The sequence below is a fragment of the Kogia breviceps genome, chromosome 13 (genome assembly GCF_026419965.1).
Source record: "Kogia breviceps isolate mKogBre1 chromosome 13, mKogBre1 haplotype 1, whole genome shotgun sequence".
NCBI lineage: Eukaryota > Metazoa > Chordata > Mammalia > Artiodactyla > Physeteridae > Kogia > Kogia breviceps.
The window spans coordinates 40,182,492-40,197,819 of NC_081322.1; the positions used below are offsets into that span (position 1 = coordinate 40,182,492).

At 35.0% G+C, this 15,328-nt stretch overlaps 1 protein-coding gene across 3 annotated transcripts in view; it reads left to right on the forward strand.

The window, feature by feature from the left end:
* The window catches only part of AFG1L (AFG1 like ATPase), a 201,286-nt gene that overhangs the window by 76,514 nt on the left and 109,444 nt on the right, over positions 1 to 15,328 (forward strand). For all 3 annotated transcript variants that reach the window (XM_059083931.2, XM_059083932.2, XM_067011566.1), the window contains exon 6: positions 4,856 to 4,955. In XM_059083931.2, coding sequence (XP_058939914.1) covers positions 4,856 to 4,955 — 100 coding nt within the window. The remainder of the gene's footprint in view (positions 1 to 4,855; positions 4,956 to 15,328) is intronic.

Sequence of the window (15,328 nt, forward strand, 5' to 3'; positions counted from 1 at the left end):
AAAATGTTAATAATCTTGCTGTTTTGTTTCCCCTGAAGTACCAAACTTGAACCTTGGAGCTTACCACTGCATGCAAGAAAAGACCAATATTTGCATATACCCCTTTTGGAGAAGAGCCAGGGAAAGCGAGAATCTAAGGGCAAGAATGTGTCCCCTAAGGGCAGAGTGATCACTGAGCAGAGCCTAGATTTTCTAGTTTCAGTATCCTGGACTATCTTTCACTGGTCTTAGAGAAGTTCCTCTAGCACATAAAAACTGGATTAATTGCAAGTCCAGATCTCTACTTGTCCCCCTTTTCTAAAAATCAAAAGGGTAAAATGGTACCCCAGAATATTGCTGTACCAGCACTCTGACCCCCAACAGCTGTACAATTTAGAACAAACAAGCCAAGCCTTTGCACTTTCTGCATGGAATAACCTCCCCCACATGTCCATCAGGATAACTCTCTTACTTCTTCAGATGTTTGCTCAGTTACTTCCTTAACAAGGCCTATACCCTGTTTAAAATTGCAATTTGCCATTGACCCCCACTCTTCTAATGCCCCTTACCCTCCTTTTTTTCATAACATATATTGCCTTCTGACATATATTTACTTATTTATTGTGTTTATTGCTTATTATCATTATTTCTCTAAAGGAATATAAACTTGAAGGCAGGAATCTTTGTTTTGCTAATTGACGTATCTGAAATGTCTAGAACAGTGCTTGAGAATGAATTAATGAACAATAATAATGAGTGAATGGATGAATGAATAAATCTTAGTATCAAATGATAACTACTGAAGTAGTCCCCCAACTAAGTCCCACTTCGCTTATATATAACAACCTGCATTTTTTCCTGTCAACATTTTAAATTATCTTCACATTTTTTGTCTAATTTAATAGGTGAAAAATGGGATCTCATTGTTTTAATGTATATTTCTTTAAGTAATATTATGGTTGATTTTTTTTCATATCTATTTGCTTACTGTTAATATCCATCTTTTATGAACTGTTTGATTTAGTGCCCATTTATTTATTAGAAAGCTTTTATTTTATCTGTTAGTATATTCTGTAATAATATTACCTACTGTTTACTGAGTGCTTTCTGTGTTCCTAACTACTGTACCATGCTATCTATCATTCCATCTACAGCTAAAATTCTGTATAGCTATACGTAAATAATATGGACTTAACCTAGCATACGTAACATATATAGGTAACAGTCATAATTAACATTTCTTGAAGATTTACTGTATGTATTGTAACGATTTTGCAGAGTAGTTGTTATTACTGCCTTTATTTGATTGTTGAGGGAATTAAGGATCAGAGAGGTTAAGTGACTTTTCCAAGATCATACAGCTGGACTATGTTTGAATCCATCATCAGTGCTCTTATTCACTAGTAGTAAAAGCTATGTTATGTATTCTCTTTGCTATATATTTTCTATTATGTGTTTAAATATACAGACCTAGAACTGGGTGGGCTTTTAGTAGATGTTTTAATGATGGAACCTAAAAATTATCCTTAAGCCTATTAAGCCTAGTACGATACATTGCTGATTTACTAGCAAAGAATTTTTTAGGCACTTTAATCTTAACAACAGTATGTCTGCAATCACCACTTCACTTTTCAAATTGAATCCTATTAGTGGTCTTGATTTTTAACTAGTTATTATTGGCCATTAGGTGGTGTTAATTAATATAATATTTATTTTACTAGGGGGATGAATGGGAATTGTTGCTGCTTAAAAACAAGAATATAGTCTTTTCTCTTGAATTTAGGGCATTTTTAAGATTATGTTTTCATAGCATTTGGGTTACATTTGCAGAAGGTATTCCTTATTAGCTTGGTCATCTTTACTAAGTGTAGCATTTCAGTTTTACATGTGATAGATGCAGTATTCTTATCTTGTTTGAGAAATTTGTAGATAGGATGTTTTTATGTGTTTTAATTACTGAAAAAAAATAAAGTTTTCTTTAGGGTCTTCATTATATTCTCTTTGAATGTTAACATTTCTTATTAAACCATTTGTGATTCTGAAGATATCAGAATACTGAAGGAGAACGAATTTTTTAAAAATGTTATTTTTTCACATCTCTTTTTAGGGACACTGGATAGATGTTTTACTAATATGCCCCCCCCAAGAAAAAAAGAATTCTGATGAGCAGAATATCATTCAAAATTCTCCTCTGTGAGCTATCAATATCATTTAAAGAATAGTTTTGACCATTTTCATAAAACAGGAAAGCTATTAAAAACTGCTAATAAAAATAGATGCTTATTTCTGTGCTAATACTAATTACTAATAATGCATGCTTATGTTTGTCACTCATTACATGGCACTGTACCAATCAGTGGATGACTGAGACTCAAGCACTTACACATGTAAATTAACAGTTAGATTTTTTTTTTTCCTTTTTTTACTTAAGTGAGTCGTAATGGAAAGCAACTCTAGGTCATAAAAAATCTTCTCTCTTTAATGCTAATGAAATGTCTCCACTCTCTGTATTAGCAGACTACCCTTAGTGGTAATCTGTAGCCTTCTCTTTTGTTCCTGGTGGTAATGAAATGCTGGGTGCTGAAAAAAGCTCGCTCTTCAAGAATGGCCAATTGTCTTCTGTTCACTTATACTGTAAAATTGCTGTTCCCCAGCAAAGCTGAACAAGTGCAGGGACAAGATCAAAAGAGTATACATTGGCATCCAGCTACACCAAGTGACTCCTGCTTTATTAATTAGCCATAGATTCTCCAAGTTAATTTACTTTGCTAGAGCAAAAACATTCTGTAATACAAAAACAACAAATTATAATTCAACCACAAGTCCTTATTGTTTGCGTTCTTCAACTTTCAGTTTAAACCTTTGTAGTGTTATAAGCTAAACGTCCCTTCACTTTTCTGAACCTTAGGGCACAAAAGCTATTTTTATTTTTTTCAAGAACCTCAGTGAGATAGTCAAATGATCATTTTTATTCTCTAAAACTGGGTGATTTTAATTGATACTATTCTTTTTAAAAGTCAGTGTATTGGGAATCCAATTTAAAAGTGCAGTTGCTTCTAAAATTTGCAAGCTTGTTCTATCCTCTCATCAGAAATGCCACTGGTGTTTAAGCATTTGAAAAGGGCCTTCTCTGTGAGTGTTTTGGCGGAAGCAAAATTTGACAGTGATCCTAAGCTCCAAATTAAATAATATCAGTACCACTTTCCTTTTCATTTTAATCACCACTTTGTAAGTTCCTGAAGTCTTTTTAATTTAAGGAATCTTCAGTAGTTTTTTAGTTAATGTTTTAAAGTTATAATCTGAAACAGCAAAAAAAAAGACCTGCACATTCCCGTATCCTGGTTTGGTTTGGTTTGGTTTTGTTCAGGTGGAAAGGAAATAATTAAACTTTTGAGTAAGATATCAGCTGAAAGAGAAAAGTGATTTAGACCTCTTTCACCCAGGTTGTTGTTGTTCATAGTGTTATAACCATTTAGTTGGCAACTTTTAGTATTATGATCTAATTTGAAAGAATTCCACTAGTTTCTGTGTACTTTAACATGGTTTAAAAATAACAATGTGATATATATTGTGTGATATATTTTGTGAATATAAAATAAGTTTTATTGAGATTATCTAAAATGTGCTATTAAAGGAAGATCAAAGCATTTTTACATTGGGAGTATCTAAAACCCATGTTATTATATTCTTAGGGGAAGGTGCAATGATTAACATCAGTCTTCACTATTCATTTATTTTTTGAAGTCAACTTTCTTCCCTCCCTAATTTCTGTATTTCTTGGGATTTTTTTTGTCAGGAGCTTTTTTTTTTATTTTTATTTTTTTTCACATCTCTGTTGGAGTATAAGTGCTTTACAATGTTGTATTAGTTTCTACTGTACAACAAAGTGAATCAGCTATGTGCATACATATATCCCCATGTCCCCTCCATCTTGAGCCTCTCTATTTTGGGGGATTTTAAAAAGCTTTTAAAAAAGTAAGCTTACTTGCTAATTGTGGATTTTTAAAAATAATTTTAGAAAAGATCAGTGGTTATATGTATCTCTGTAACTTAGATGAAATAGTTTTATCTGCATTATGCATTTCTGGTTTTGTCAGAAGCTTTTTTTTTTTAAAGCAGTATGTTAACCATTCTTGTAAGGTTTTTTTTTTTTTTGGTAGAAGGAATATTTGTGTTTGGGAAGGTTAGCAGAGGCTGGCTGTGCTGGAAGTGACTGCAGTGCCTTTTGATTATTCATGGACAGTAATAGAAGGCACTTAAAAAGAACAATGAAATTGCTTATTTTTGTGATGGGCCATCTGTTGAATTGTTTTGTGCAACAATTGCACAATAGTATCTATGTCATATCATTCTATTTTCAACAGCAGCTGATTATGTCTCACTGGCTACTTGTCCTTATTTCTAAAGTCCCATGACCATTTAAAGTCACCTTTTCAGGGACCTTTGCCAGGAAGGTATTAAAAATCTCAAATAGCCTGTGTTTTTTTTTTTTTTCTTTTTTTCTCTCTCCTCTTTATTCCGGGAGGGAGGCTGTGATGGGAGTAAGAGGGGGGAGTTGGTCATGTTAGTTCTAATTAGTAAGACTTCCTAGATGTTTAGGACAATTATCTGTGGTTTCCACCTGTAGTTCTATAAAATAAGTTAACATAGAATCATTTGATAATTTGCATAGAAATGATAGGCTTGCAAAAAAGGAGAGTCAAGTTTAAAGACTGCAGGCTTTCATGCTTTTAATTATCTACTCTTTTCTTCATGATAATTAGAATTTTTCTCTTGGAATTCACTTCTATCTTTAAAAAAGAAAAGGATGAGCCATTAGCAAATTTGTTAGAGCAGAAGTGAAATTAAAATAAAACAAATGTATTGCTGTCCATAGGTCACTGACATTGCTGATGCCATGATTCTGAAACAGCTTTTTGAAAATCTGTTCAAAAACGGGGTCGTCGTTGTGGCAACATCCAACAGGCCACCGGAAGGTAAAAACAAACACTGTGCTGTAACGTCTTATCCAATTAGGTAGAAACGAACAAGCTTTTAAAAATTCACAATCTTGGACTCATTTTATTGTTAATAAATCTGATTACTTTGCTTTATCCTAAGTTTTATAACTAACTTAATCTGAAAAATCAGTCGGTATTTGTATAATATTTGAAAAATGTTTCTATTCTTAGCAAGCTAAATCCACGTGATCTCCCGTGTTTGATGCACTTGCAGTTTTTCCCTGAGCATTAGATATGCCATGTGTGCATATCAAAAAAATAGAGGCCTCTCTAACTGCATTTTATGGGCCATAAAAGAAACTCAATGAAATGAAAGAAAAAGTTCCTAATTGAATCTTGGAAAAAGACTTAAAGCTTTCCTGCATAAGTGGTTTCTGATACTTTATTTATCATTTCTGAAAAAGCACTTGTGGCTTATTAGGACATTATTTAAGAATTAAAATACAGGAATATATAGATTAAAACGACAAGTTTAAATTTTGTGTCTTTCGGCCCATCATGTGGTCAGTTGAAGGTTGAAGGAACCAAAAATAATATTTTATGCATTCTTAATATTAACATCTGACTGGAATGCTATTCTGCCAGATACCTGCATGGCTAAGTTCTTACCTCTTTTGGGTCTTTGCTCAAAGGTTACTTTGCCAATGAAGCCTAGACTCATCTCCCATTTAAATCTACAACCCATGCTCTTTTTTCCTGGCACCACTTCTTTTTACCTGCTCTATTTTTTTCACATAGCACTTATGGATCCACCATGTAGTTTACTTATTTACTATATATATAGTTTATTATCTGTCCTCTGCCAGGATGCAAAAGCTTCAGGAGGGCAGCAACTTTATCTCTTCTGTTCACAGATATACATATTTTAAGCACCTGAAACAGTGCCTTGCACATCGATGGATCTCAATAAGTAGTCTTAGAATGAATGTTGAATAAATGTGTGTTCTTAAAGGATCTTTCTGGCTGCAGTACTGAGAGTAGATTGTGGGGATGAGGTTTCAAGGTTGGAAGTAGGGAGACCATTTAGGAGATGACGGTAACAATCCCGAGGGGACATTATGGAGCAGTGCATGTGGTAGGAGTGGTCAGATTTTGTAGACAGAGTCAAAAGGATTTACTGATGGAATGAATATGGGGTATGGAAAAAAAAAAAGATCAAGAGTGACTCAAAGATTTTGGCCTGAGCAATTGGAAGGATAAAATTGCTGTTTACTGAGATGGGGAAGACTATAGGAAAAGCTAATTTGGGTAGGGAAGTAGGGTTTCTATGATTATGAGGCTGATGCATTTAAGAGTTTGGATTTCAATGGAAAGGTTTGGACTGGAGATATAAATTTAGGAGTCATCAGTCCTAAAGGAAGCTGGTAAGAGCAGCCAGTGAGTAGGAGGAGAGCCAAGAGAATGTCAAGCAAGGAAAAGGAAAGTGGTACAAAAACGATGGATGATCACCTTTGTTAAATGCTGCTAGGAGGTGAAAAATGAGTTTGAGAATTGACCACTGGAATTGGTAACATGGAGTTTATAACTGAACCTGAAAAGAGCAATGTAATAGTGTGAGTTTTTTCTTTTAAAATTAAGTCATGTCACATTAATGACTTATAATGAATTTGTAATCTACTAATATGCCCAGATATTACTATGTGAGCTGTTGTCAAACTAGGTCTCTCTCTTTCTATATTTTTGTAGTTGATCTCTTTTTTTCTTCCTATTACATTTCAGCTTATTAGTTTGTCTACATTGTTCCATATTATTGATTTGTGTTGATATTTTTGAAGTATGATTCTAATAAAATTTTTTTAACTACCCCTACTAGCTATGACATTTATAAACTTAGTAATCATCCTTCTGTCTCTTCAGCCATTCATTAACTAAAATGTGTAAATAGTGTAGGGCCAAGTTTAGACTCCTGTAGTATATATACCATTAGAGGCCGTATTTTAGGGAGACATTAATTAGTTAATCAATACCTTAAGACCTAGTTATTCAAACAATTACAGTTATACCTAATCTGTTACACTATAAGAGAATTATGAATGATTTTGTCAGATGCATTTATTAAAATCCTTATAATGTTATATATAGCATTCTTGTGATTTATTAGTGTAACAACTCTATGAGACAAGGCAGTGAGTTTTTCATATTAGTTCATCGATGGGAATGTGAGGCTTGACTCTCCTCCACCCCAACAAATACTGCTGAAAAGAAAATTGCAGTCAGCTGCTCAAGCTACTGCAGTGTGGTCCACTGAGGAAGGACAGCCACAGGAGAGGTTAGGAACATTCTGGAGCTCATAGCTTTGTAAGACTAAGCAAAGTTACAGACCCACCAAGGTGGCACACAGAAATCCGAGATGGAGCCATCCTTTTGGAGAAGACTGAAAGTCTAAGATGCAGAATTCCAAAAATTGGGCATTAGCCACAAATTCAAAGAAAACCTTTTCTAAATATGAACCTAGACAGGATGCTTAACATACACCAGGTTTTTTAGCCATGGCAGACAATCATCATAAGTAGCTTAATATTTTAATATAAAGAAGATGGTATGTATATATACCATCTCCTCAGGGTGTGTGTGTGTGTGTGTGTGTGTGTGTGTGTGTGTGTGTGTGTGTGTATAATTTCATGACTGAAGAAACAAGACTCAGAGGGATTAAGTATGAATCTCAGGAAAAGGAAAAAGTAGGACAAAGTATGGGTCAGTTGTTGCCGAGGGCTGGTGTGGGGAGGTGTTTGACTACGAAGGGCCAGCACCAGAGAATTTTGGGGGTTTTGGGACTGTTTTGTGTCCCAATGGTACTGGTGGTTACATGTGTTAAACTCATAGAACTGGACAACAAAAAAGTTAATTTTCCTGTATATAGATTAAAAAATCACATGGATAGTGAGTGATAGAACAGGGTCTAGAAAGTAGGTTTTCTGACTCTTTTGACACATTGTCCTCTATCTTTTCTCCTTGTTGGTCATCACTAATCTTTGTCTACTCTGTCCCAGATACAGTGTGTCCTCTTTTCCAGCCATCAGAATGCATTCAACTTTTTCTTTAGGTTACAGCTTTTAATCCACAGCCCCCAGATAGTTATTATTATTTTAAAAATAGCATCTACTTATTCTAAGAGTGTTATGAGAGGTGGGAGAAGAACCTTCCTGGCAGAGGGTTGAGGCAAAGCCCATTGGTTGGAGAGAGAATGACCCATTTGAGGAACTGAAAGGTAGCTAGTGTGGCTAGAGTGCAGTGAAGTAGGGGAAGTAGGATACAGTGAGGTACAAGATGAATCTGGAGAAGTGAGAGCTAGGACCTTTTAAAGCAGTAGTAAGGATTTTGGATTTTATTCTAAGAGAAATGGGGAGCCACTGTAGTGCTTTAAGCAGGGACTGATAAGATTGGATTTGGAATATCACTGGTTATCGTATGGAGAATGGGTTACAGGATGGGATGCAGTGATATGGTGGATTCAGGGAGACACACTAGGAAGCTATTGCAGTGTACTGGGCAAGAAATTATAATAATTGGTATAAGGCAGTGATTCTCAACTAGGGGGCTGTTTTGAAAACCAAGGGATATTTGGCAATGTTCGAGACATCTTTGGTTATCACTAGACAGGATGGGGCGTTTGGTGCTGCTACTGGCATCTAGTAGGTAGAAGCCAAGAATTCTGCCAAAACATCCTATAGTGTATAGGGATACTCCCCCAAACAAAGAACTATCTAGCCCAAAATATTAATAGTTCTGAGGTTGAGAAAACCTGATATAGTATATAGAGAGGATAGATTTGAAAGATAGTTAAGAAGTAAAATGGATAGCACCTTGTTATAGGTTGGATACTGAGGAAAAGGGAAAGGACAATTTCTAAATTTCTGACCTGTACAACTGGGTGGGTAGTGGTGCCTTCATTCAATAAAGACAGAATAATCTGGAGGTTAGAAGTCCAGAAGATGTTGCCCAGTGGACAAGAACACTGTATTTTCTTCCCCTCTGTTAACTCTTTAGCTGCTGTGTTAATTTTCTTCCACATTATTCATCTCATTCCTTCCATTTCTAGTTATAATGAGTCAATTTTCTGGACAAGAATAGGGGTTATTGTTGGTGGAGATTACAAACACTCATCTTTTCTCAGTTAATAACTTAATTTTCGATTTATAGACAAATAAATAATTAATTTTAATAGAAAATTATCAGAAACATTTAATAAATAATTAATAATTTTAATAGAAAACAGTTGATAACCAAGTAAAAGCAACACCAGAATTTAGGAACTTAGCAGAGAAAATAGCTGTGGAGGAGAGTGGTCTGGGAAAGTCCGGTAGAAGGAAGAAAGGGAAGCAACACTTGAGGGGGTGAAGGGAATAAGGTACCAAAGAGTGACTGCCTTTATGTCACTGTTTTTTTCTAGTCCTCACTTCTAAGTCCTGCCTTGCTTGGGTCCGAGGCCTCATCCTGTACACCATGTAGTTGTTAAAAATCTCAAACCAGTGTCAGTTCATGATTACAACTTTAGCTTTTAGCTTCCTGTTTGTTTACTGATCTGCAGAGATTTTCCTACTTTCTGGCAAGCTCAAAATATGTTTAGTATATTTAAAATATTTGTAATACAACACTTGTAGTGCTATTTTATATTTTCTAGGGTAATCTGGTTAAGGTTCTTAAACTTGAAGCAAAAAGGATCCATAGGAGTAGGGAAATTGCTGGGAAATTTTTAGATAAACTATATCTAGAGATAGTTTATATTCAATTTTGTATTTTTATAAAATCTCAAGTAAATGATTTATTTAGCATTTTTGTCATTTAGGTAAATACTTTTATATGGCTCATGTACAAATAGACATATTTTTATTTTTCAAAGATTATACTGTCAGGTCATTAGAAGAGCCAGAAACAAAAATTCACAATTAAAATATCATATATATGCTACTCACTTTTTTTTTTGCGGTACACGGGCCTCTCACTGTTGTGGCCTCTCCCGTTGCGGAGCACAGGCTCCGGACGTGCAGGCTCAGTGGCCATGGCTCACGGGCCTAGCCGCTACGCGGCATGTGAGATCTTCCCAGACTGGGGCACGAACCTGTGTCCTCTGCGTCGGCAGGCGGACTCTCAACCACTGAGCCACCAGGGAAGCCCTGCTACTCACTTTTTAGGTTCTGAAAAAAAATTGTTAATTTCATGATATTCTAGTAGGGAAAAGCAATATTATAGATTTAAGTGCATGGAGACCCTAAGAACAGATTAATAATAGACTGGTAGATTAAGTTAATTAAATTGAAATTAATAATTAAACTTAAGGACTTATTCAATCAAAAATAAGAATATATTTTTATGGGGAAAAAGAATATGTAACTTGAAATGACTATGCTTCTTAGACAGTAAAACACAAAGTGCTAAAGGAAAAAAGTCCACTATTGACTGAAGAGTGCATTGTGGACTTTCTAGTTTTTAATTTGCTATTTATTATAATGAAAATGCTATAGATAGCGTTAGAATATCCAAGAATAAGTCTGCCTTAGATTATTAGGCAATGGCACTGTGTGATTCTAACTCAAGCTGATGTATCTATAGTAAATAAAAGACTGGATATCACTAGAAAGTTGGTGCATGCACACACACACATACTAATTTATCATATTAATATTTTTAGGGAGAAAAATAGTCTATTGATGTTCACCATAAAAGCTTGAAAGAGCATTTGGCAAAATCCAACATCTTGATAGTCACTCCATAACATGTAAATAGATGGAAAGTTTCTTAATATGAAACCAAATATATGTATATCAGTTCAGAAGTCAGAAGTATGCTTATTGGGGACACTGTGGTATATCTACTGCAAGAATGAACAAGGCAAGGATGTCAATGATCACTTTTTAACATTGAACTACATTACAGACAGTATAAGAACAACTAGGTGGATAGGGAAGGGAATCACCACATATCTTGATTAGAGGGGTTCTCCAAGATTAGTCATACCACTCCTTTTTCAAGGTTATGTGAATAGAAAATACCCTAATATGGGAACAGTAAGTAGGAAAGAGAATTAAGTAAGCATTAGAAGATTTCTGTTTTGTGTTCTTTAAAAAATCAGGAAAACATAGACTCTGTGATATAGAAGATCTAAACTGAGAGAAGACAAACAGATTAGTTGAAAACCTTTTTACTGAGAAATCAGATGAAATTAAAGAAAGCTATATGAAATAAAGGGGTTTAAATGAATTAAATTAAATCAATTAAAATCAGCATTTGAAGCACTGAAGTGTAGAATTAAAACTAGAAAATAAAATCAGTGATAAGGGAAGCAACTTAAGAAGCTCTGCCAATGTGTAGAAAGAGAATAAAGAATGAAATGATTTTTAAAAAAAATTAATTTATTTTATTTTTGGCTGCATTGGGTTTTCGTTGCTCCTAGTGGGCTTTCTCTAGTTGTGATGAGCAGGGGCTACTCTTTGTTGCAGTGCACAGGCTTCTTATTATGTGGCTTCTCTTGTTGTGGAGCACAGGCTCTAGGCGTGCAGGCTTCAGTAGTTGTGACACGCGGGCTCAGTAGTTGTGGCTTGCGGGCTTTAAAGTGCAGGCTTAGTAGTTGTGGCGCACGGGCTTAGTTGCTCCATGCCATGTGGGATCTTTCTAGACCAGGGCTCAAACCCATGTCCCCTGCATTGTCAGGTGGATTCTTAACCACTGCACCATCAGGGAAGCCCAAGAATGAAATGATTTTAAAAAGATTAAATAAGTCCTCTGGAGGAAAGAGGTCTTAAAATGTGAACTTATTAAAAAGAAGTGGTTGAAATAAGAGAATTGATTATAACAATGAATTGAGTATAAGTGAATATTTGTAGTTACTGCTTGCTTATATATTTGTAAATTTTGTTCCTCTTGGAGAGAGAATTTACAGATCCTGAGCGATAGTGTCATTATTTGTGGCACTGATAACTAGGGTAATATATAGTCAAGTATTTTAGAATTTAAAATACACCTTCTACTTTTCAAATTACTAGAAAAGACAAGGGATCAAAGTAAAAATATTTCTTAGAGCAAAATCTAGAAAGCAGAAGAAACAGCAAAAAATAAATAAATAAATAAATAAATAAAAAGCATGAAACAAGATCAGGCATTCCTTGTCAATGACAGGAAATATAAATGGGTTACATTCCTCTATTAAAAACTAAAACTTCTTCTGATGTGGCTGAGTAGGCTCCTAGTCAGATGACCTTCTTGCAGACAACAATAATACATTCTGAACAAAATATGTAACACAACTATCTGAAGATCCTAGAGAGTGAAAAAATGTCAGAAAGATTATGGAGGGGAGATAAAACTTGGAAGGGGGTCCAAAATAGAGAGAATTTCCTGTTTTCTTAATTTTTTTTTCTTTCTTTTTAAAAAATAGCTATCAGCTTTAGGACAGGTAAAGTTAGTGCTGCATTGGATGACTAAAATTCCGATAGAAAACCCACAGTCTTTCTGGCCAGAAGAACCAGATGGCAGAGTTTAGGGCAAGCATTACTGCTGGAAAATGAAAAACGAATCCCACTGAGACCTAGATTGGTATAGCCCCAAGTTCTCAAGTTCTGTGTATAAATTCTGCCCAAATCTCTGACTGGCCTCTGAACCATACATTTGCAGAGCAAACCACAAGCTTCCTAATGATAGGGTACTGAACTGAGATTCAAGTTTATAGTTTGAGTCCAACCAAGGTAATTTCCTGCTAAAACAAAAATATCAACACTCTTCAGAAACAAAATCCATGAGGTCCAGGATACCATCTCAAAGTGATGAATGAGGAAATATTGACCTATTCTCAAGAGAAAAGAAACATCAACAGATAGCAACCCCAATATGACCCAGCTGTTGGAATTAGCAGACAGAGGCTTTAAAACAAGAACTATAACTATAACTTTGGGGGAAATGAGGTAAAGAAAATATGTTCATAATGAATGAAAGGATAAGGAATATCAGCAGAGAAATAGAAACCATAAAAAATGTACCAAATTTAAATTCTAGAACTAAAAAAGGCAGTATCTTAAATAAAAAAATTAACCTAAAAAGCTTAATAGCAGAATGGAGATAACAGCAAAGAGCCAGAGAACTCAAAATTATCCAAGGTGAAGGATAGAAAATGACAGAAGTAAAGAAACAGAGACTTAAGAATTTGTAGAGCTATAACAAGCTTTCTAACATATTTCTAATTGGAATCCCAGAAGGCAAGGAGAGATAATGGGCAGAAAATCTTTTGAAGAAATAATGACTGAAAATTTCCCAATCTGGGGTGAAGATATAAATTTACAGATTCAAGAAGCTCAGTTAAATGCAAGCAGAATAAATACAAGAAAACACTGCTTAGTCACATCATAGTCAAACTGCTAAAAACCTAAGGTAAAGAGGAAATCTAGAAGGCAGCCAGAGAAAAATGACATTAAATACAGGGGAACAATGATTAGCTTTTGATGACTTCCATTAGAAACTATGGAGCTCAGAGACAGTGGAACAACATCTTTAAAATGCTGGGGAAGAAATTGTCAACCTAGAATTTTATATCAAATAAAAATTTCCTTCAAGAATAAAGACAGGGCTTCCCTGGTGGTGCAGTGGTTGAGAATCCGCCTGCTGATGCAGGGGACATGGGTTCATGCCCCGGTCCGGGAAGATCCCACATGCTGCGGAGTGGCTGGGCCCGTGAGCTGTGGCCGCTGAGCCTGCGCATCCGGAGCCTGTGCTCCGCAACGGGAGAGGCCACAGCAGTGAGAGGCCCGCCTACCACCAAAAAAAAAAAAGAATAAAGACAAAATAAAGACATTCTGATATGAAAGAAAACTAAACAAATTCATCAGCATAAGATATGCACTCCAAGATATTCTAAAAGAAGTTCTCCAGGTAGAAAGGATATATTAACAGACACTTGGATCCTCAAGAAGAAATGAAGAACATCAGAAATGGTAAATATTGGAGTAAATATCAGTAACTAGTTTTTCTTCTTAATTTCTTAAAAATAGAAATGATCATTTTATGAAAAATTATAACATTGTCTTGTGGGGCTTATAATGTGTGTTGATACGATCCATATGACACCTATAGCATAAAGGGATGTGTTTAGATGGACTTATATGGATGGAAGATTTCTACATTTTTTTGTGTGAAGTGGTATGATATTAATTCTAAGTAGAGTGTGAAAAGTTAAGGATACAGGCATACCTTTAAGATACTGTGGAGATATCCAGACCACTGCAATACAGTGAATATTGCAATAAAGTGAGTGACACAAATTTTTTGGTTTCCTAGTGCATTTAAACATTATGTTTACACTATACTGTAGTCTATAAAGTGTGCAATAGCATTATTATTATTATTAAATAAATAAATTATTATTATTATTTTTAAAAGCAACTTACACACCTTAAATAAAAAATACTTTAATGCTAAAAAATGCAAACCATCATTTGAGTCTTCAATGAGTTGTAATCTTTTTGCAATAGTAATGTAACCAAACCCAGGTTTGGCTGCTTGCCATTCATAAGCCACTAATTTGAGAGGCAAGCATCAGTAGAAAAGAAAGGTGCTTTAATCAGAAAAGCTGGCAATCTGCGAAGAAGATGGACTTGTGTCCAGAGACCAACTCCAAAGATTCTCCTCAACCATGACAGTTTTTAAAGGGAAAAATGGAGGCAGAGAATCTCAGTGAATCATCAAGGCAGGAGGTTGGGTTCTGCATCATTCTCCATTGAGTGCAGACTGGCTGACTCTTTCTTCAGATATTATCTTGCCTGTGTGATCTGCCTGCAGGATTGCTAAGGAGGCTCTTGGGTGTAGAGAGCTAGTAATGTTTTAACTGCTTGATTCTTCATTCTTACTTTTTATCTAGGAAAATAATCAGGTTAGACAAGGTATGGTGTATATTCAAGAGAGCATACGTTGGGAGTTAGTTTCAATTGCTTAATGATCTCATTCCTATAATTAGGTTCTTTTAAGGTTAGAGGGGAACAGAAATGGACAAAGAGGAAAGGGGCAAAAGAGCTGCTTTCAATAACATCAGAGATCACTGGTTGTAGATCACCAAAACAAATACAATAATAATGAAAAAGTTTGAAATATTGTGAGAATTACCAAAATATGACACAGAGACATGAAGTGAGCAAATTATGTTGGAAAAATGGTGCTGATAGACTTTCATGACACATGGTTACCACAAACCTTCAATTTGGAAAAATGCAGTATCAGCAAAGATCAATAAAGCAAAGCACAGTAAAATGAGGTATGCCTGTATATATTGTAACCCCTAGAATAACAGAAATAAAATAAAAGCCAGTTGACAAAAAGGAATTTTAAAATATATTCAAATAATTGAAAAAAGGCAAGAAAAGGTGAACAGA